This window comes from Dipodomys spectabilis, unplaced genomic scaffold, assembly GCF_019054845.1.
Source record: "Dipodomys spectabilis isolate Male_0828 unplaced genomic scaffold, ASM1905484v1 ptg000004l, whole genome shotgun sequence".
In the NCBI taxonomy this organism is placed as follows: Eukaryota; Metazoa; Chordata; class Mammalia; order Rodentia; family Heteromyidae; genus Dipodomys; species Dipodomys spectabilis.
This window is the reverse complement of record NW_024870681.1, coordinates 11966710-11990660: the sequence shown is the minus strand read 5'-3', so window position 1 is coordinate 11990660 and position 23951 is coordinate 11966710. Positions and strand designations below refer to the sequence as shown.

Genomic DNA, 23951 nt, shown 5'->3' with positions numbered 1-23951 from the left:
CACATACTCTCTTGATTTTTTTTTTTTTTTTTTGGGTCCGGTCGTGGGCCTGAACTTTGGGCCTGGGCGCTGTCCCTCAGCTCTTCAGCTCAAGGCTAGCGCTCTACCACTTGAGCCCCAGCGCCACTTCCGGCTTTTTTCTTTTTGCTTATGTGGTGCTGAGGAATCGAACCCAGGGCCTCATGCATGCAAGGCAAGCGCTCTACCACTGAGCCACCTTCCCAGCCCACTCTCTTGATTTTTGTATGTAATTTATGGATTGTATGACCTTGCAACATTTATTGACTCTAGTTGCTTATTTGTAGGGTTTTCTTCATAAATGGTCATGTTGTCTGCAAATAGTTTTGCTTCTTCATTTCTATCTGAATGCCTTATTTATTTTTCTTCTTACATTTGCTGCAACCTTTAGCACAATGTTGCATGAGAATGGTGAGAACAGACATTCCTGTTTCTAATATTAGTAAGGTAAACATTTATTTGAATATCAGTTAATCTGTTTATTTCATCAGTACTAGATGTGTTTGAATTTCTAGAAATACTATTGAGAATTGTTGTTGGATGCTGTTGTTACTTGGGTTTTATTTCTAAAATAGACCAAAGAGGTTTTTATTTTAGAGCAGAGATCAGCAAACCCTGACCTGTGGGCCAAATCTGGCCTACTATCTTGTTTTTGTATGATGTACAAGTTAAAAATGGCTTTCAACTTTCTTAATGTGAAACATGATCAAAAGAAAAATATTTTGTGTGTAAAAATTATATGAAACTTAGTTAAGGCTCATTAGTAGTTTTATGGGAACACAGTCATGCTCCTTCATTTACACATTATCCATAGATGCTTTCCTATTTACAATAACAGAGTCCAGTGGTAGTTTTAGGGACCATGTGAACCACATAGTCTAAAATGCTTCCTATATGATACCCTTTACAGAAAATGTTTACTGATGCCAGTCTAGAGGTAATTTACTGCACTAGTGAGCCAAAACCATTCTAAGTATTCTTCATGATGCTTCATAAATAATGAGGTAACCTTATTGTTGGGAATAGGAACTGTGTCTGACCCTGATTGAGATCAGAGGATCCTTTCCTTGGCTCTGTGAAGTGGTTCTTTCCTCAGCCGTGGTTCCTTTCCTCATTTATGGGAACCCCAACAGCATTTGGCTGAAAACTGTGTAGAAGCACAGCAGGTCTGCAGACTTTTTTGTACAGCTCTTCTCTTGAGTACTGTTCCCATATATTCAAGTTACCTTGACTTATTTTATATTCTTCTGGTGCTGGGTATGGTGGTACATACCTATAATTCCAACATTTGATAGGTGGAGAAGGAGGATCATAAGTTTAAGGCCAGGCTGGGCTACACAACAGGACCCTGTCTGAGAAAAACAAAAACAAGAGTCTGCCAGGCTCCATCTGGGCTGGGAGCTCTCTTAAGCCAGCAATCTGGAGCAGTCTTAGAGCTCATCTCATTTGTTTTCCCCTCTCAGGGATCACTGCCCTTCATTTCCTGACGTATGTTTCTTGAAACTGTTGTTTTGAATATTTTGTCTTCTCCCCCATCCTCTGCCTAGTTGTTTTAGGCCAAAGGGAAATCTGGTCCCTGTCAATCTATCTTGGCCAGAAGCAGAAGTCTAATTTGATTTTGCACTCCCTTTTCACAATGAAATTATCTAGTAAATGAAACACTGACTCTGTGCCTTTAGTTTTATATGCCTCACCTATTACTGTATTTGAAGGGAAGTAAGAAAATAAAAAGCAACACAGCTTTATACATAGTGCGATGTCTGGAGAGTCTCACCCTTTGAATGACTTCTGTGTCTTTAGAGGTAGAGGGTGAGGAAGGGAAAAGTACAGTAGTTACTTCTCATGTTTTGAAATGCTGTATCCTTTGTTGCTTTTCTATCAAGCTGTTTTCCAATGATAAACACAAATGTGGAAGTCATCTTTACACAAAACCCTTATTAGCCTTTTCTTTGCCACTGGAATCTTAGGATGTGCTGAGGTTACTTTGGTTCTGCTTCAGTGCCATGTCTTCCAGTAGATAAAGAACTTGGAAAGGTCACTTCTGACTATTTTGTCCATAGACTCTGTTTACCTTTCTATATACTCGTGGACCCTTAGAAACACTTTGGAAATCATCCAGAAAATAATTTAGACTTAAGGGTGTGGATGCCTCCCTTGCCTAACCCGGAAACTAGATCCTATTACAACCAGCTAGCCAGGTAGTTTGAGGCATAAATGGACATTAGGCCAAATATGGCCATGATAATGATGCCACCAAAGGATGGGAACTGTGTTGAGTGTAGATTCTTGTCCCAGAGTTAGACAGCTGGCCTCAGTTGTGAAGTATTATTCCATTTTTAATCAGGAGATAGCTGGATAGAGCTTCTAAATCAACACAATCTAGTTAGTATTTTAAAGGTATTGTGCAGGAATTTTTACATTGGTTCTAGATTTCTGTGTTCTTAGGTTTCTAAATACTTCCCTGTGAAATAGGAGTGGGGAAGATGGCAAGCCAGACTTCCAGTTTATATGGGAATCCCAATAGTTGATCTTTAGACCATTGTAATCACAACTTCACTGACAACATTCTTTAAAGATATCCTTCTTGTAGCTTTCATATAAACTAGGAAGATTCCTAAAATCTTAAGGAAGTGGCACTGTGGCTTAAATGGTAGAGTACTCGCCTTGAGCTGAAGAGCTCAGGGACAGTGTCCAGGCGCAGAGTTCAAGCCCAATGGCCAACCCCCTTCCCCACTCAAAAAAAGGTTCTAAAATCTTAAAATAAGATTAAAAAATAACTGCTCTTGGCTGGATGCCAGTGGCTCATGCCTGTAATCCTAGTTACTCAGTAGGCTGAGATCTGAGGATCATGTTTCAAAGCCAGTCAGGGCAGGAAGGTCTATGAGACTCTTACCTCCATTAACCACCAGAAAACAGGAAGCAGAGCTATTGTTCAAAGTGGTAGAGCCACAAAGTGGTAGAGCCTTGAGCAAAAAGCTCAGGAATAGTGAGCAGACCCATAATTCAAACCCCATGACCAACAGCAACAACAACAAAAATCTGCTCTTGCTGGGTGCTGGTGGCTCATAACTTTAATGCCAGCTATTCAGGAGGCTGCCATCTGAGGATGACAGTTTGAAGCCAGCCCAGGCAGGAAAGTCCATGAGACTTTTATTTCCAATTAACCACTCAAAAAGCCAGAAGTGGAGTGGTGGTTTAAGTGCCAGACTGCTAGCTTTGAGCAAAAAAAACAAAAAACAAAACAAAACTCAGGGACAACATCCAGGTCCTGAGTGTAAGCCCTAGAACAGCACAAACAAACAAATCCTACATCTACTCTTAGCCAGACATAGTGGCTTAAACCTATAATTCTAGCTACCTTGGAGGAAGATACCAGGGGTAACTCAATCAAGACCAGCCGGGTATAAAAGGTCATGAGACTTCATTTTTTTTTTTTTGTTGGTTGAGGGGCTTGAACTCATTGCCTGGGCACTGTCTTTGAGCTTCTTTTACTCAAGATGAGCACTCTACTACTTTGATCCACAGCTTCACTTATGTTTTTTGGATGGTTAGTTGGAGATAAGAGTCTCATTAACTTTCCTTCATAGGCTGGCTTCAAACAGTGATCCTCCAGTCTCAGCCTCCTGAGTAGCTAGGATTACGTGTGTGAGTCACCATCGCCCAGCTGGCATGATGTCATATGCCTGCCATTCTAGGCTGACAGTGGCTGGGTGTGGTGACCAGCCTCTGTCATTCTAGAGAAGCATGAATATAAGAGGATCAAAATTCAGGCCTGGCTGGACATAAAGTGAGTCCTCTATCCCCAAAATAACTAATACCAAAAGGGGCTGGTAGAATGGATCATGTGGAAGGTAGAGCACCTTTCTAAGCAAGTGTGAGGTCCTGAATTCAAACCCCAGTATCATCCCCCAAAATAATCTCTTCTCCCCCCACCAAAAAAAAAAACCCATCTACCTTTCGAACTTGATCTAATAGTCTTCATAACCATGATTAATTTCTTCAGCTAGACACAACTGGTTCCTCATTCTTCTCTCTTTCCTTTACCCTGGGAGAGCTCCTTCTATGTGTTAAGTGTAAGAAATCCTAATTGCTTCTCCCTGGGTTCTGGACCACTCAACAGCAACTGCCTTTTCTACTACCTAGACAGCATTGACCGGAACCTTTTGACCTAACAGTGACTGTATTTTCTTCAGTACGTGTGGAAGGCCTTCTGGGGGTCATGAATTGATTTTTAATAGCAAGTGCTACATATGTACATCCTTGGATAAACATGGAGGGGTCTGTACCACCCACTGGCAAATACTAGGGAAGAAGACACATCCTTAGCCCTCAGGGAACTGTGGTTGTAGCTCTTATGACTGTCCCTCCATTTTATTTACACATTACAATATTGATACCTTTTTGCTATGAAAAACTTCAACAGTGAGAGACAGAATAAAGTGATGACTCCATTTCCCTCCCTCATTCTGCTTCTACAGTTAGCATCCATAGCCAGCCTGCTTTCCTCTCAGTGTCTACCCACCTGCCTATCCCCTGGATTATTTTTGGAATGAGTTCCAGGCATTGTCATTTCATTGATCAATATTTCAGAACAGATCTCTAAATCATATTTGTAAAAGGTAGGGATGGTTTTTTTTTGTTTTGTTTTGTTTTCTTTAAGATGTTTATGGCCTGGTGCGGGTGGCTCACACCTGCAATCCTTGCTACTAAGGAAGCTGAGATCTGTGGATCCTGGTTCAGTCTGAAGTCAGCTCAGGCAGATAAATCCCAGAGACTCATTTCTCCAGTTAACCAGAAAGCCAGAGTGGAGGTGTGGAAGAACACCAACCTTAAACAAAAAAGCTAAGGGACAGATTGAGGCCCAGAGTTCAGCCCCAGAGCGTGTGCATGTGCACACACACGTGTGCACATATGTGCACGCGCGCACACACACACACACACACACACACTACAAAAAGAAATAATAAATGGTCATGATCGATGATCGTCCCTACCAGATTAACAATTCATATACAAATATCCAGTCGGTATTCAAATTTCCCTAGTTACTCTTTGTTTATTTTTAGACTGAATAAAGTGTATGTATTACAATGAATTGGTACATTAAGAAACTTCTTAACAATATATGAGATTTTTTTCAAACTTTTTTTTTCTCTGCAGTTTCTTTGTTGAAGAAAGTGAATCATATATCCTATAGTTTCCCATTGTTTAGCTTTTGCAATTTGTAGCCCGTGTTGTTCAGAGTATTCTTCTCTCCTAAATTGTTTTTTTATGTTTTTTTTTCGGTCCAGTTGAAGGGCCTGAACTCTGGGCCTGGGCGCTGTCCCTCAGGTCTTCAGCTCAAGGCTAGCACTCTACCACTTGAGCCACAGTGCCACTTCTGGCTTTTTTTCTTTTTGCTTATGTGGTGCTGAGGAATTGAACCCAGGGCCTCATGCATGCAAGGCAAGCACTCTACCACTGAGCCACCTTCCCAGCCCTCTCCTAAATTGTTCTATGAATTGGTAGTTAGATTTTATGGCTTGATCAGAATCAGATCTGTTATCTTTGGCAAAAAATATATTCATGTGATCCTCTGTTTTATCTGCAGTTATCAGATTGTCTTACACAGTTCCATATTTACTTAGATGATGGTTTTCCTGAATATATAAAGATAAGAAGTATCTACATACCTGATTGTTCCAAAGGGATCTTAAAAAAAAAGTTATATTAGCTGGGCACTGGTGGCTCATGCCTGTAATCCCAGCTACTAAGGGAGCTGAGATCTGAGGATTGCAATTCGAAGCCAACCCAGGCAGAAAAGTCCATGAGACTATTATCTCCAATAAACCACTTAGAAAAGGCCAAAAGTGGCACTGTGGCTCAAGTGATAGAGTACTAACCTTGAGCAAAAAAAGCTTTGGAACAGTGCCCAGGCCCTGAGTTCAAGCCCCAGGATAAGCAAAAAGAAAAAAAGATTATATTAGTTTTAAAATTAGCATATACAATGGGAGAATCATATTAGTTTACAGCTTGAAACACTTATTGTGTACTTTTTTTTTTTGGTCAGAAGTTCAGCCCAGGTCTCTCAGGGTTTAGATCAAGCTGTCAGCTTTCCTTTCTGAAAGACCTGTTGAGAACCCATTCTATTGCCTCTTCCATTTTCTAAGACAAACCACATCCCTTGGCTTATGGCCCCTTCTCCATCTTCAAAGCCAGCAACTGCATCTCTCTGACCCTTCCTTAATATCTGCCTCTAACCACAGCTGGAAAGGGTCTCAGCTTTTTAGCACTCAGAAGATTGTTGGCTCTACCTAGATAATATAGACTAATCTCTCATCTGAAATTCCTTAATTTTAATCAAATCTGCAAAGTAACTTTGGCTATGACTACATATTCACAGGTTCCAGGGATTGGGACATGGACATCTTTTGGTAAGGGGTTAGGAGCTTGTGTATGTACATGTGTATGTGGATGCACATACTATGCTTCCTATAACAGTGATCTTCCATGTTTTAAAATTCTCACCACTGTAAACGTTTGATAGGTGTGAAACTTGGATGTAGTATGTTGCAATTGCCCTGTTGTGATATTATAATGCCTTGGGCTATGTGATAGTCGGGCAGATAATAGAAATGAGCTATCATTATGATGCAGTAGTTTTGCTGGTAATGATAGACTGTATGGGTCTTGGTTGCTTTTATTTTTTTCAGGTAGCAAACAGCATTCTATTTTGATAATTATCTTTTTTTTGGGTCCTGGGCTTGAACTCAGGGCCTGGGCAGTGTTTGAGCTTGTTGCTCAAAGCTAGTGCTCTATCACTTTGAGCCATAGCTCCACTTCCTTGATAATTATCTTTAAGTCACCAAACCACCTCTCCTTGAAAACAATGCTTATTGCCTGTCTATAGTGTCTTGATTATCAGAATCTTCTGTGTCTTTGATTTGTAGGATGAAAACTTATTGCAACAAGAGGTGCTAATGTCTTAAAGAAATTAGAATGGAACAGAATCTTTCGTCCTCTTTCTTTTGTGCAGGAGAGACATGACCTTTACATAGTTAAGTCAGACAGTAATTTAGAGAGAAAAGTACATTGTATTTTTTAATGCCTTTTTTTTTTTTTTTTTTTTGGTTGGTTGTGGGGCCTGAACTCTGGGCCTGGGTGCTGTCCCTCAGCTCTTCAGCTCAAGTCTAGCGCTCTACCACTTGAGCTACAGCGCCACTTCCAGCTTTTTCTGCTTATGTGGTGCTAAGGAATGGAACCCAGGGCCTCATGCATGCAAGGCAAGCACTCTACCACTGAGCCACCTTCCCAGCCCCTATTTTTTAATTCTTAATCTAGGTCCCTACTAGATACAACAGCTTCAGTCCTTTCAGCAGCTCTTTTCCTAAGTAAAACCCCTAGAGAAAGCTGCTTTCCTCTTGAACTTGTTTTACTTTTGAATTCACACTGTCACCCACAGTGCCATGTACAGATTATTCTCTAGTGCTTTTAGGACTTTCCTGTAGCATTGGACATCCTTAGCAGTGCTCAGTTGAAGATAGATTTGTCTTGGAGGCCATCCAGGAGGTTGTTAGTAAAGACCAAAAGGGTCTCATTATAAAGTGATTTTGCCATAAAATGGTCTCTTGGAATGATCCCTAGAGACAGCAGGTCATTTATAGTTCTAAAAAGTACATAGTGTCAAAAAATGTCACTAAGGGGTTCTTACCTCACACCTTTACGTTAAATAAATTCCAGATGAATCAAGGAGCTAACTATAAAGGTTTAATACCATAAAAAGACTGGGGGGCTGGGGGTAAGGGACTGGGGATGTGGCTTAGTGGTAGAGAGCTTGCCTAGCATGCGTGAACCTGTGGGTTTGATTCCTCAGTACCACATAAACAGAAAAGGCCAGAAGTGGTTCTGTGGCTCAAGTAATAGAGCTCTAGCCTTGAGCACAGAGAGGCTCAGGGACAGTGCCCAGGCCCTGAGTTCAAGCCCCAGGACTGGCAAAAACAAAAACCACTGGGGGGGGGGGATGTGGTGGTGGTGGATATATACATAGTAAGGAATCAAACCCAAAGCCTTGGGTATGTTGATTCCCTAGCTGGTCCTTGGGTTTGAACTCAGGGCCTGAGCACTGTCCTTACTACTGAACCGTAACTCCACTTCTGGACTCCACTGAATGGTTTTTATTAGAGATAAAAGTCTCACAGACTTTCCTGCTGAGGCTGGTTTCGAACTGCCTTCCTCAGATCTCAGCCTCCTGAGTAGCTAGGACTATAGGCATGAGCCACTGGCATGAGCCACCAGCCCTTTTATTGTATATTATGTGTTTTTGTGGTTTATGATGTTGTGGATATTCCTTTATATGGAATTTAAAAATCCATAAAAAAGCCATCACTGGTACCTATAATACTAGCTACTCAGGAGGCTGAGATCTGAAGATCTGGGTTCAAAGCCAATATAGACAGGAGAGTCTATTCTTCCAAAAAACACCACACACAGACACACACACACACACACATACACACCACACACACGCACCACACACACACACCACACACATACACACCATATACACCATACACACACACACACACACACACACACACACACACACACACACACACACACACACGCCACACCCAGCATACATACCCCCTCCCCACCCACCCAGAAATGGACCTGTAGCTCAAATAATAAAGCCTTAAGTGAAAAAGCTAAGAGACAATGCCCAGGCCCCAGTACTGGCACACAAGTGTGAGTATACAAAACATGGACGTAAATGATGGTGCAGGTGGGATTATGCTTCCCATATTGCTTGGGTAAAGAGGGTCAGTATAGTCAGTCTTAAAGTACTCTTCCCAGTGAGGCCAAGGGAAAGAATCTTACACAGAGCTCACTAGGCCTGCCTACTGTGTGTGTGTTTGTGCATGAATACCTTGATTTCACTTTTTCTTTAAATTTTCAAGAATGAGAAAGGGGAGAGGGGAAGAACAGAGGGAGGGAGAGAGAGAGCAAGTGTGTGTGTGTGTGTGTGTGTGTGTGTGTGTGTGTGTGAGAGAGAGAGAGAGAGAGAGAAAGAATGAGAGAGAGAGAATGGGGGAGAGAGAGAGAGAGAGAGAGAGAGAGAGAGAGAGAGAGAGAGAGAGAGAGAGAGAGAGAGAGAACAAGGAGGAGGATGGAAACTTTTAAAGCCAAAACCCTGGCAAAGGAAAACATATTTAAAAGTCTTACCTTGCATTTTTTTTTTTTTTTTTGGGTCTGGTCATGGGACCTGAACTCTGGGCCTGGGCACTGTCCCTCAGCTCTTCAGCTCAAGGCTAGCACTCTACCACTTGAGCCACAGCGCCACTTCCGGCTTTTTTCTTTTTGCTTATGTGGTGCTGAGGAATCGAATCCAGGGCCTCATGCATGCAAGGCAAGCGCTCTACCACTGAGCCACCTTCCCAGCCCCACCTTGCATATTTTCTTGTATAGATTTTTAGAATTGCTAAAAGGGGAGCAGTCAGATCTTGAGAAACATTTTGATGAGTAAATTTTCCTCTTTTTTATACCTAGCACTTGGAGTTTGTAGTTCTTCACAATTTAGTTAGACTTAGGTGTCATTGTTCTTTTTAATATTGACAAATCTGATAGGTCAAAGTCTCATCATTTTATTTTTGTATTTTTTTAAAAAATCAGTGGTGTCAGAGCTTTTATGTATTTTTTTTTTTATTGTAAAGATACTATACAGAGGGTTACAGTTACATGAGCAAGGTAATGAGTACACTTCCTATTGAGCATTGTTACCCCCTCCGTTGTTTTCCCCTACCATCCCTTCCCTCCCTACCTTCCCTGAGGTTCTTTTTTTTAATTGTGGTTAAGTGATTACATAATTTCCCGAATTTCACAGTATTGTGGAATAATGATGCTCATTTAAAGTCACAAGTTCATTCTAACTTTCCTGGAGCAAATTGTCTATCACAGTCTATAACATATAATGGTGTATATGTGTACACCATTATACATGTGATCAGCAGCATGGGGATATTTAGTAGTGGTTCCACCAGATGAGTGGGAGTTCTTTGTTTCTTAAGTCCTGTTAATTTTGTCGTATCACCTAACATTTTGGATTTAGCATCCACTTATCAGGGAGACCATGTACCATTTGTCTCTTTGCTCTTAGCTTATCTCGCTCAACATGATTCCTTTTAGCTCCATCCATTTCCCTGCAAATGCCATTATTTTGTCATTTCTAATGGCTGCATTATATTCCATTGTGTATAGATACCACAATTTTTGGATCCATTCGTCTGTGGTGGGGCATCTGGGTTGTTTCCATATCCTAGCTATTGTGAACAGTGCTGCAATAAACATGGAGGTGCACGTGTCCTTGTATATTGGTTCCTGTTGTTCAGGGTAGATGCCTAGAAGTGGTATGACTGGGTTGTAAGGAAGGTCAATCTTTAGCTTTCTAAGGACCCTCCAGACTGCTTTCCAAAGTGGTTGTATAAGTGTACATTCCCACCAGCAGTGTAATAGGGTTCCTCTTTCTCCACATCCCCTCCAGCATTTGTTGTTGGCCGATTTGTGGATGTGGGACATTCTGACTGGGGTAAGATGGTATCTCAGGGTTGTCTTTATTTGCATTTCCTTCACCACCAGGGATGATGAACATTTCCTCATGTGTTTCTTTGCCATTTTTATTTCTTCATTTGAGAAGTCCCTCTTTAGTTCCCTTGCCCATTTAGTAATTGGTTTGTTAGGTTTGGGAGGGATTAGTTTCTTAAGTTCCCTGTATATACAGGATGCTAACCCCTTGTCTGATATATTGCTGGTAAATATTTTTTCCCAATTAGTTGGTTGTCTTTCTAGCTTGGTTGCGATAGATTTAGCTGTGCAGAAGCTTTTTATTTTAAGGTAGTCCCATTTGTCGAGTCTCTCTCCAATTTGTTGTGACCCTGGGACTCTGTTCAGGAAGTTCCTTCCTGTGCCTATTAGTTCAAGTGTCTCTCCTACTCTGTCCTGCAGTAGTTTCAGAGATTCAGGTTTAATGTTAAGGTCTTTAATCCATTTTGAGTTGATGTTGGTGCATGGTGATAGGCTGGGGTCCACTTTTAGTTTTCTGCATGTGGCTGCCCAGTTTTCCCAGCACCAGTGGTTGAAGAGGCTGTGTTTCTTCCATTGTATGTATTTGGCTCCTTTGTATTTGTTTTTTTTTTTTTTAAATTCCTTCATTTCCTGTCTATGACCGTTATTTGTTAAAAAAATTGGAACTTTGTCTTACTATTATTCACTTACAAAAGTTAAGAAAACTTAAAAGATTACATAGCCAAATCTTACTTTTTTATTTAAAAATTTAATTGTTGGGGGAGAATGATGGGAAGGATAACAATGAGCAAGATACATTGTGTTCGTAAATTGATATGTTCAATTGAAACTCCTTTGTGTACTTAAATATAATAAAAATAAAAAAGTTGTGAAGCTAATAAATTATGAAGTTGGAGGGCTGGGAAGGTGGCTTAGTGGTAGAGCGCTTGCCTTGCATGCCTGAGGCCCTGGGTTCGATTCCTCAGCACCACATAAGCAAAAAGCCGGAAGTGGAGCTGTAGCTCAAGTGGTAGAGCACTAGCCTTGAGCTGAAGAGCTGAGGGACAGTGCACAGGCCCAGAGTTCAGGCCCCATGACCAGACCCCCCCCCCCAAAAAAGGAGTTGAACATTTAAGAAATATTGATTAAAAGAACACTAATAAAATAGATCATGGTGTTCTGTATGCAAAAATAAAGTAAAAATTTAATCTGGAAATTACGTCATACTCATATAAGGTGTGAGGTCATATATTTGATTTTGTTTGTCCACTAATGTTAATTATTCTATCCCGTGTCACATAGTGGGTATATGTAGGGTCTGTGTATTGACTTTAAATTGTTTGTGTTTTTTTTTTCTTTTTTCTAGAACAGGATGCAGGCCTTGATGCCCTTTCCTCTATCATAAGTCGTCAAAAGCAAATGGGGCAGGAAATTGGAAATGAATTGGATGAACAAAATGGTAAGAGCAAGTTCTGAGATTAATCACATTTATCATTTGGTAATCGAACATTTGTTGAATAGTTTTCATGTTGTATAACAGGTAAAGTAGCTTAGTGTCAGTTGGTTGTTGTGGCATAATGCAATTAAAGGTGATTTGTAACCCTCTCAAATTATAGTTACAAAATACTGTGTAAAAATCTGATAAAAATATCTCGTTCTCAGCAACTATCCTTTAAAAATGCTTTGTTCATCCATCTGTCCCAAGAACGTATTTTTTTTTTTTTAATGTGATGGTGATGTGAAATTGCTCAGTACTTGGTATCCTTTGATGTGAAGCTTGAGCATGTGGACCTTGTATCCTCTATATATCCAGTGGAGTTTGCTCTTTATCACAAGTATGAGTCTGCAGGGACAAAAAGCGTTTGGAGATGCTTGTTCAGACTTCATGTGACAGGTCTGGCTTGAGGAAAACTAACTTGTAAACTATAATGGTTTGGATTGCAAGAGATGTTGCTTTCAGGTATGAAGGCCACCAGGAAGACTTTTGTGGTCAAACTGGGTACTATGAGAAGGAGTGAGTATGGGGTAGTAGGACTGAGGAAGAAAGGAAAGGGACAAGGAACTGGTGGTGCTTTCACAGTTACAGATGCAGGGAAATTGAGAAGGCTCACTGATTTGTTAGTGAAGACTGTAAGGCCAGATTAGATGTGTCCAATCAAAGAAGCCACTGAGTGGTCCAGATGGAAGTGCTAAGTTAAAGAGAGGGTACTAGAGATCAGTGAGAGAAAAGGGCAAAGAGGTAAAGAGATAGAAGAAGCTTCAGCACACAATGATATATGAAAGCTTAGGGTAGGTGAGTTGCGGTGAAGTTGCATATACCAAAGCCCCTGCTATGTGCAAATCACTTTCATGGGCTTAAACTTAGGGACGGGGCATTGGCCTTAGCTATTTTTGTTCAAGACTAGCATTCTACAACTTGAGTCGCAGTTCCATTTCTGGCTTTTTGCTGGTCAATTGGAGATAAAGTCTAACAAACTTTCCTGCTTTGGCTGGCTTCAAACCACAATCGTCAGATATTGAGTAGCTAGGATTACAGGTATGAGCCTTCAGTGCCTGGCTCTATTATCCTCATTTATTAGAGACAAAACTCAGAGCAGCTGAGAAACCTTCTAATGTCACATCATTTGTTAGAGACAAGGCTGAAATTCATACTCAAGTCTTTAACATGACTGCTTTCTCTGTTTCACCAGCTTTCTGTCCAGCAAAGCTGAAGTAGAGAGAGAAAAGTGTAAGTACAAGGTTCTGAGATTTTAGCTTTTGTGGGAGTACCACAATGACATGGGCTTCAGGGAAAGTCAGCAGCATGAGCAAGCAATGAAATCCTGATAAGCAGATGAAGGCATCCTCTGCAGGGAGGGCTGTACTTTGCCAAAATCACACAACAGGCACTTCTTTTCTTGGTCCCTAGGAAGAATGAGTTCATTTGTTCCCATGGTAGTCTTCCTTTTGTCTATCATAAATAAACAAATTCCATCTGTTGATCATCTATCACTCATAAGAAGATTTCTAAGCAAGTGGAGAAACTGTCTTTATAATCCTAACAGTGGTTTTCGATAGTTTCAGCAGAGAAGACAGTTTACTCCTTTTTCCAATGGGGCTCCTGTGAACAGGCCAGTTTATATACTTGAATATAATTCAGCTATTAGTTCTTGCCTTGAAAGACAGTATTATAAGAAAAAAGACTTTATAAAAAATGTGGGGCCAGGCATGATAGAACGCATACATAATCCAAGCTACTCAGGAAGGCAGAGGTCAGAGGCGTTGGGTCCAGCACAGGACCCTATTGAAAAACAAAAGGACTAGAAGCATGGCTCACATGTTATAGAGGAATGCCTAGCAAGGCTCTGAGTATAATCTTCAGTACCATAAAAAATTTTGCTTCTCTGGCATCTAAATATTCTTTTTTTTTTTTTTTTTTAGGTAGTGGGGCTTGAACTCAGGGTTTGGGTGCTGTCCCTGCACTCTTCAGCTCAAGGCGAGCACTCTACCTCTTGAGCCACAGTGCCACTTCCGGTTTTCTAGTAGTTTATTGGAGATAAGAGTCTCACAGACTTTCCTGCCTGGGCTGGCTCTGAACTGCAATCCTCAGATTTTAGCCTTCTGAGTAGCTAGGATTACAGGCACCCGACTAAATATTCTTTTTTTAAAAAAAACTAACTATATAAATAGATTTATTGAATAACTTCTTCAAAGAAAGCAGTACTAATGGCTGCTTCAACTGCGACTTGTAAATATTCTTTATCACAGTGAAATGTAGTTGGTTCAGTGTGTCACATTAGAAAACTCTGGCCCTGGGCTGGGAAGGTGGCTCAGTGGTAGAGTGCTTGCCTTGCATGCATGAGGCCCTGGGTTCGATTCCTTAGCACCACATAAGCAGAAAAAAGCCAGAAGTGGTGCTGTGGCTCAAGTGGTAGAGCACTAGCCTTGAGCTGAAGAGCTGAGGGACAGCGCCCGGGCCCAGAGTTCAGGCCCCATGACTGGCAAAAAAAAAAAAAGAAAAAAGAAAACTCCGGCCCTAAACTGGTGAACAAACTTATCCTGTGATGTATATATAGTCCACAGTGTCTATGGGTAGAAGGCTAAGGACTGAAGATAATTTAGTGGGAGACTTGCTGCCTTCCCAGGTGAAAGGAAATCACTGTTACCATTTCTTAGCCTAAGCAGTCATTAGTTTAGTGGTTATCAAACTTTGCCACTTGTTAGAACTACTGGGAGCAGGTGTTTGGAAGTTTGAAAACTTTCATAGCTCAGGCTCTTTGCATGTTAGGTTTCTATCACTGCTGTAGCATTAACTAACTACACTAAGACTAATATTTCCACAATGCAGTGATTTAAAACAACACAGACTTGTATCTTACAGTTCTATTTGACATTGGACTCTGGAGTGAAAACCCAAGATGTTGACAAAACCACATTGCCCTTCTGGAGACTGTAGCAAGCAAATTCATTTCCTTGTCTTTTGTAGTTTCCAGAGGCCACCCACATTCATTGACTCATGACCCTGTCCTCTGTCTTCAAAGCCAACAATAGTAGGTTGAGTCCTTCTTAAATTGTATCACTTCTGCTAATGCTGCCCCTCTCTTCCACTTTTAAGAACCTTGTGATTGCATTAACCCACCTAAATAATCCAGGATACGCTTATTTTAAGGTCAACTGACTAGCATCCTTAATTCTGTCTTCAACCTTGATGCCCTTTTCCTGTGTAATCTCATACTCACAGGTTCCAGAGACATGACATCTTTGGGAAGTCATAATTCTGACTATCACAGAACCTTCAGGGGTGGGTTTTAAACATCAATATTTTGTGTGAATGTGTATTTGGGTGTGGGACGGTACTGGGACTTGAGTTTAGGGTCAAGGGTCTGTCCTTTAGCTTTTTTTGTTCTTCCACTCAAGCCACACTCCACTTCTGGCTTTCTGATGGTTAATTGTAGAAAACATTTTCATGGTCTTTTCTGCCAGGTCTGCCTTTGACTATGATCCTCAGACCTCAGCTTCCTGAGTGGCTGGGATTACAGGCATGAGCCACTAGAGCCTGGCAAACATAAATATTTTTAAGCTTCCCTGGTTGATTTCCATGTGTAATAAGTTGGAGCACATGTGCAGGACATTGTATGGTTATAAGTGCTTACTTGGAGCCTCATCCCAGCTGGAGTCCTTGCTCTTCTCACACACGTTCCTCCTGCTCTCTGCATCTTCCTCCATGTCTTCCCAGTTCTTGTCTCTGTTGTGGACCAGATGGATCCATGTGCACATAGACAAACATGAGGTATTTTTCCATTAACTGCCAACATAAGCTGGTTTTCTCTGTGGTGGCCTCCCAGGGAGAGAGCAGTTAAACTCGTGGTTTTTCTAATGTGCACATTTTCTCCCTGGAGATAAGGCAGACTCAGCCATTTTCTCTCATAGGAACTGAGACTCTCAGAGGATAAAAATTACATCCCTGCTGGGACTACAATCAGCCTGTCTTCCTTCTGCTAAAGTGAACAAAGGCTGTTTTAACTACATGTGGTAAGGATAGAATCACAGCCCCATCTGGATTATTATTGTGATCTAACTGTGTCATAAGAAGTCAGGGGCACTGGAAAAGGATACTGCTTGTGTTGTAAATGTCTCCATATGACTTACTGAGCTACTGAATTATTCTTTTGGTTTTCATTAAATGAGAGAAACAATAGGTTGAGAGAATAATGGCCAACCAGACCATTTTGGAATCAAGTATCAAAACCGTACTAATGAAATTCATTGTACTTAGAACTTAACCACAAAACCGAAAGGTTGAATTATCTTCAATTTAGGAATTCACTTTCCAGTCATCTCATAGAGATTTAAAGAGGGCCTGGCTAACACTGGTCATTATCCTGTTCATATGTCTTGGGTTAAAACCAAGATGTTAGCAGTGACCAAGCCTGAGGAGGAAAAGGATTGTCAGTGAGGATGGCTAGGCACAAGCAGTGCAACAAGTCTCCCAGAGGCAGTTACAAAACTGAGTCATGATCCTGATTTACTGAAAAATTCTTAGTAATTCACACACAAAAAATAAGTTAGCTAGGCACCAGTGGTTCACACCTGTAATCCTAGCTACTTAGAAGGCTGAGATCTGAGGATTGAAGCTGGCCAGGGAGGAGAAGTCTGTGAGATACCTATCTCCAGTTAACCAACAAAGAGCTAGAAGTGGAGTTGTGGTTACAGTAATAGAGGGCTAGCCTTGAGCAAAGAATGCTCAGGGATAGTGTCTAGTGTCTAGGCCCTAACTTTAAGTCCTAGGACTTGAAGCACCAAAAAAAAAAAAAAAAATGGTAATGGAGTTAACTTGATTTGACCAAAGCAGATGTCAAGACTGAATTTTAGCATTGGCCAGGCCTTAATCTCAGCACTCCACAGAACCATAGAGTCACATTTGTAATGAACTAAGTGATACCAACAACAGATCTCTGCCTCTATAAGTGGGGTTCATCATTCTTTCTGATGTGAGCACTTTCTTGCTTTCTAATAAGATGTTAAAACTCACCCTTTTCAGGCTCAAGAGATCCTCCTCATATCATTCTTATAAGGAGCTGGGACTATAGATAAGTGTCATGGTGCCAGGCTACTATTATGTTTCTTGATTTTTTTAATAGGTGACCTTTTTCACCTCAAACATTTTAGGATTTTTTATTATTTATTTATTTATTTATTTTGGGTCCGGACGTAGGGCCTGAACTCTGGGCCTGGGTGCTGTCCCTCAGCTCTTCAGCTCAAGGCTAGCGCTCTACCACTTGAGTCACAGCGCCACTTCCGGCTTTTTTTCTTTTTGCTTATGTGATGCTGAGGAATCGAACCCAGGGCCTCAGGCATGCAAGGCAAGCGCTCTACCACTGAGCCACCTTCCCAGCCCCATATTAGGATTTTTTAAAATGTATATATGTATGTTTTTGGTACTGGTGCTTGAACTCAGGACCTCATGCTTGGATTGTTTGTTTGGCTGGAGTTCTACCATTCACGCCATGCCTTCAGCCCTGCTTTTTTGTTGATTATTTTGGGGACTGAATTTCATGGGCTTTTATATCTAGACTAGTTTGGGACCTTGATTCTGGATCTCAGCTTCTTGAGTAACTAGAATTATAGGCATGAACTACTGGCATCCAGATCCAGCAAGATCTTGTGTTTATTACTGATGTCTTGAAACTCTATCAGCATGTCTCAGTGTAGATATATTTTCACTCATTATGTTGAGTGCTTGAAGTCTCTTATAATCCATTAAGTTCCATTGTGGAAAATTCTCTTGTAATTTCCTTCATGTTATTTTTCTCTTTCTACAACACTTACTGGTCAGATTGAGACTCCTTGAATCAATCCTCTTAAGTTTCTTCAAAGTCTTTCCTTTTTTCTTTCCAAGTTGTAACTTTACTTATTATTTTCTGATTTTAATGGGAAAAATATAGCAGATACCTTCCCACCCCTCTTTCTCTTACCACTGAGCTATAGTTAGACATAACACACAATATAGATCAGGCTGTGTGTTCTCCTATTACATCATTTGTACAATTACTCTTTCAGCCATGGTAAGTCACCAAATTCTGTCAGCTGAGCATCCGAGAGATCACTAGAATTTGTCCACTTCTGTCCATTTGCACCACCCTATTCTAGGTCACTTCCACCTTTTGCTGAATTACTGCAGTAGCCTGATAGCTTGTTTAAATCTTACTTCCCTCTCAGCCTCCCTTCACTGTGTCATGAGTAATCTTTTTAGAATATAGGTCTGGTCATATTAAAGTATCAGTTTTTTTTTCTAGTACTGGAGTTTAAACTCGGGACCTCATGATTCCTAGACTGGTGCTATACCACTTGATTCACACCCTTACCCCCTTTTTTGGTGTGGGTCCTGGAGCTTGAACTGGCCAGGGTGCTGTTCCTAAGTTTTTTTGCTCAAGTCAGGGCTAGCACTCTGGAGCTCTACCACTTGAGCCACAGCTTCATTTCCAACTTTTTGGTGCTGAATTAGAGATAAGAGTCTCATGGACTTTTTTGCCCCAGCTGGCTTTGAACTGCAATCTTAGATCTCAGCCTCCTAAATAGCTAGGATTACAGGTGTGAGCCACTGGCACCCAGCTCCTCAGCCCTTTTTTGCTTTTATTATTTGGGGGAATAAAATCTCATTTATGCCTGGGCTAGCCTGGACTGTTATTCTCTTATTAATGCTTCTCATATAGCTGGGATAATAGATATTTACCACCACACAGATTGTTTTGTAGAGACATGCGGGGTGTGTGTATGTGTGTGTGTGTGTGTGTGTGTAAGTTTTTGTCTTGGCTATCCTTGAATTATGATCTTTCTGATCTCTCCCTCCTGAATAGCTTGGATTACACACATGAACACCTTATCAATTTTGAGTGGCCCCTTATTGACTCCCTGAGAAAGTCCAAAATTATTCACCAATTGACATTACACTTTTTTTTTTTTTTGAGGGGAGGTCCGGTCATGGGGCCTGAACTCTGGGCCTGGGCGCTGTCCCTCAGCTCTTCAGCTCAAGGCTAATGCTCTACCACTTGAGCCACAATGCCACTTCCAGCTTTTTTCTTTTTGCTTATGTGGTGCTGAGGAATCGAACCCAGGGCCTCAGGCATGCAAGGCAAGCGCTCTACCACTGAGCCACCTTCCCAGCCCCGACATTACACTTCTTATTGTAAGAATTACACATCCATGTTGACCACTCAAGTTCCTCTGGTGTCCCAGTGTGATGAGCCTAACCCTTGGTACTTGTTTTTCAGTAACTGGCACCCCCACCTTTCTTCTCCTTACCACTCTCTGCCCAACACACTCATGCCTTGATGCCATTGACTCCTTCTTACAGTTTCAGATCAGGTTGGGATATGGTTTTCTCTCAGGACTCCTACCCTCCTCCATATTCCCCCTGGAACTCAGTATTTTCCTAGTTATGGAAAATATATTCAATAGCTGTTTCTTCTCCATATTCTCCATTACACTGGAAGCTCCTCGAGGAGCAGATATTTCTGTTCTTTGTTATATTCTCAGGCCTTAGCTCACATGCAAGTAGTGACTGTCAGTAGTTGTTAAATTAATGACTACAAATAAGGCTTCAGAAACTGATATTTAACATGCTTTACCAGAAATCAGTATCTAAGTGTAATAGAAATAAAATGTTTTTTACTTATTTGTTGAATTGAATTAGAAAACTTTAGTTAGACATAGAGACAAGGCTACTTCCCATGAGACACCTATTTGGCTCCACTATAGTAGCAGGCAGGTATATTATGTCTTACCAAAAGAGGTTGGTAGTAATTCCTTTAATTTTGCCTAAAGAACTTCAGATTCCTACTCTGCCTGTGCCCAATGTGCTGGATGATCAAAATTTTGCTCTCCAGGTTTTCCTAACAGGGAAAGATAGTATAAGGCATAATGAGCCAGGGAGTCTTGGTACACTCTGCCTCGGGCCTGGGTGGGAAATAATGATGTGGAGAGGGAGAGGATCTGATGTGCGTACCCTAAGAAGTTTAGGCAGTGGGGAGCTTAGGCAGGGTGAGGTACAGAGGTCAATGTCTCTGCCCTCCCTGACGAGACCAAATCTGTAGAATTTTCTGTGGAAACAGCACTAAGCCCTTGGATGAGTGCTGTGGGTATTTGCTGTTAGGTAGAGTTAAGTGTTCTGAGCACAGGACCTAGGGATCACATTGTCTCCTCCCTTCTACAGAATGATGAACTGCAGGATGAGATCTGAAAGCATTGACACCTGTGTTCAGAATGCCTGAGTCCTTCAGTTACCTACCATCACCACTGAGAAGCTCAATGTTATTTTCTCTGCTACTATGTGATACATTTGTGAGATTTCTCTAGGCTTGTATCCTTACTGCTTTTGCTGGCACAAACTGGGGACTGGGAAACTTCCTGGCCCAGACTACAAAGTACTGTGCAGCTAGCACTGGCTTCCAGTATACACACTAGAAAAGTTAAAGTGAAAACCACATATTAAAACTATAGGTAACTGCCAGGTGCCGATGGCTCATACCTGTAATCTTAGCTACACAGGGGGCTGAGATCTGAGGATCATGGTTTAAAGCTTGCCTGGGCAGAAAAGTCCATGAGACTCTTATCTCCAATTAACCATCAGAAAACCAGAAGTGATGCTGTGGCTCAAGTGGTAAAGTGCTAGCCTTGAGCTGAAGAGCTCAGGGACAGCATCCAGGCCCAGAGTTCAAGCCCTATGAAAAAAAGTAACCAAAATTAAAAAACCTACAGGTAACTGACCCTGGATTTACCCCACTCATAACCTATATATAGCATCAATACATACATAAATACTCTAGGAACTAATAGGGGAATAAAGAAAACTAGTATTCCTGTATATAAGTTGTGCTGGGGATCAGGTTTGGTGTCCTGAACATATGGTCAAAGGTTTAAATACTGAGCTACTCCCCAGTCCAGTTGTGAAAAACTATATACTTTGCTACTACACAATTGTATCTGACTATTGAGAACACTTCAATAGAAAGTCTACAGTTTATTAAAACTTTCAACCAGGCTGAGAATGTGGCTTAGTGGTAGAGTGCTTGCCTAGCATGCATAAAGCCCTGGGTTCGATTCCTTGGTACCACATAAACATGAAAAGCTGGAAGTAGCAATGTGGCTTAAGTGGTAGAGTGCTAGCCTTGAGCAAAAGAAGCTCAGGGACAGTACCCAGGCCCTGAGTTCAAGCCTCAAGATTGGCAAAACAAAACCAAACAAATGCAACAATAACAACAAAAATTTCAACCAATCACTGTCCAGATGCATAAGTCCCAATGCAAAAAACAAATATGAAAAAAGATATATAAATCCTATAAAAGTCAGTAGCCTCACAGTAATAGGTAGAAAGGATAGTGACGTGAGGGCAATCACAAAGAACTCAAGAATGACTGTAAGAATGAGCAATAAAATTAAACAAGACATGTAAATATTTGAGTTCAAAGAGCACAAATGAATAGCTGAAATAAGGAAGACAAGGATATGAAATAATTCAGTCAACAGTAACTGTAAAAAATTGAATTGTAATTCTGAAAATGAAGAGTTCTGTAAGTCAAAAACTCAGTTTAAAGACCTTAAGTATTGGATCAAGTTGAATATAGAATGTCAGAGCTTGAAGACAAAGCAGATGACTAGAACATTCAGAAAAAATAACAAATATAAAGGTATGGGCTGAATATGCACGAACTTTAGACACCACTAAAAGACTAAACCTAAAAATCATGAACATAGAAGAAAGAGAGTTCCCATATTATAGTTAAAATAGTATAAAATATAGTATAAACTATTCTAAATTGGATGAGACAAAACAAGAAAATTTATAAAAGTTTCTTTGATGAATAACAAACCAATATACTTGATGAACTCAAATGTAAAAATTCTTCTCAATTCTTTTTATGTGACTTACATTTATTCATTTATATATATATTGAACCATCCTTGCATTCAAGGGATGAAAACATCTTGAAGATGAAATGTGATCTTTTGTTTGTTTTTGTGCTTGACCTGGGGCTTGACCTCAAGGTCTGGGCATTGTTCATGAGCTTCTTTTGCTCAAGGCTAGCACTGTACCACTTGAGCTACCGTTCTACTTGCAGCTTTTTTGATAGTTTATTTGAGATAAGAGTCTCACAAACTTGCCTGCCGTACTGGCTTTGAACCATGATCCTCAAATCTCAGCCTCCTAAGTGCTAGGATTACAGACATGAGTTATTGGCACCTGGCTGAACTGTGATCTTTTTAATTTGTGGTTACATTCTGTTTGCAAGAATTTTATTGTGAATTTATCCATTAGTGTTTGTCAGAGATTGATCTAAAATTTTGCTGTGGATGTGGTTTTGGAACGAGAATGATACTTTTTCATATAATGAATTTAGTAGAATTCCTCCCCTTTTTATTTCTTTTTTTCTTTTTCTTTTTGTCGGTCTTGGGTCTTGAACTCTGGGCTTGGGCACTATCCCTCAGCTCTTCAGCTCAAGACGCGCACTCTACCTTTGAGCTACAGCACCACTTCCGGTTTTCTCGTGGTTTATTGGTGATAAGAGTCTCACAACTTTCCTGCCCAGGCTGGCTTTGAACCGTGATCCTCAGATCTCAGCCTCCTGAGTAGCTAGGATTACAGGCATGAGCCACCGGCACCTGGCTTCCCCTTTTTGTTTCATGGAAGAGTATGAAGAATTTGATGCTCATTCTTCTTTGAATGTCTGGTAGAATTTGGACCTGAATCTGACCCTGGGCTTTTCTTTGGAAACTTTTCATTATTGCTTCAGTGTCAGTGTTGGTTATGAATCTATTTGAGTGGTTTATATCTAATTTTAGTAAGTCATCTGTATCTAAGCTTTTATTTCTTCTAGATTTTATAGTGTTAGGTTTTCCCTCATGTCTTTGGATTTCACTGGCATTTATTGTGATACTGTCTTTTTCATTAATAATTTCATTAATTAGAATCTATTCTCTATAGAGGGATTAGATTGGGGCTTATCAGTCTAATTTTTTCAAAAAATATTTTGTTTCATTTATTCTTTGTATAGCTCTGTTAGTCTGCATTTCATTGATTTCTTCCCTAATCTCAGTTGATTTCATGTTTGACTTGTTTTCATTTTTCTAGAAGTTTGTACAGAGGAGTTATACCATTGAAGTCCTCCCTTGAGTATGCTATCCTTTAATCAATTTGTTTGTGTGTATATGCATATAACCCTGTATATTTTATCAGGTATATTTATATTTTAGACCTAACTTCTAAGTATGAGAGAAAACATTCACTGTCTGTCTCTCTGAACCTGTCTTATTGCACTTAGCATAGTTTTTTCCTCCCTAGGTCTATCTATTCTTTGGCAAATGGCATAATATTCCTTTGGATAGATAAGTACAATTTCACTTATGTATGTACCATATTTTCTTGATACACTCATCTGTTGAAGGGCAATCTGGGCTGTTTCTATAACTTGACTATTGTGAATAGTACAACAATGAGCATGGGTATGCAAGTGTCTTTACTTTATCCTGATTTGTAATATTCTGAGTAGATGCCCAAGAGTGGTATCACTGGATAATGCTATGTTTAGTTTTTTGAGGAATCTTAAAACTACCTTCCAGAGTGATTGCACTAGTTTTCATTCCCACCAACAGTGTAATAAGATTCCTTCACACACACACATCCCCACCATCCCTGCGCTCCTCCCCCACCCCCGCATCCCAGCCAGCATTTGTTATTGTTTGAATTCTTGATTCTTATTGGGGTGAAATAGAATCTCAATGTTGTTTTGATTTTCAGAATATTTGGCCCCTTGTTGAATGTATAAAAGGTAAAGATTTTCTCCCATTCTATAGGCTGTCTTTTTAGCTTAGTAACTGGCCTTTGCAGAAACTTTTTAGTTTGATGCAATCCTATTTGTCAA

The 23951-nt window shown here is 40.5% G+C and overlaps 1 protein-coding gene across 2 annotated transcripts in view; it reads left to right on the top strand.

Moving 5' to 3' along the window:
- Stx8 (syntaxin 8) overlaps positions 1–23951 on the top strand; it is a 252024-nt gene that overhangs the window by 47784 nt on the left and 180289 nt on the right. For both annotated transcript variants that reach the window (XM_042692741.1, XM_042692750.1), the window contains one exon: positions 11921–12013. In XM_042692741.1, the coding sequence (XP_042548675.1) occupies positions 11921–12013 (93 nt within the window). The remainder of the gene's footprint in view (positions 1–11920; positions 12014–23951) is intronic.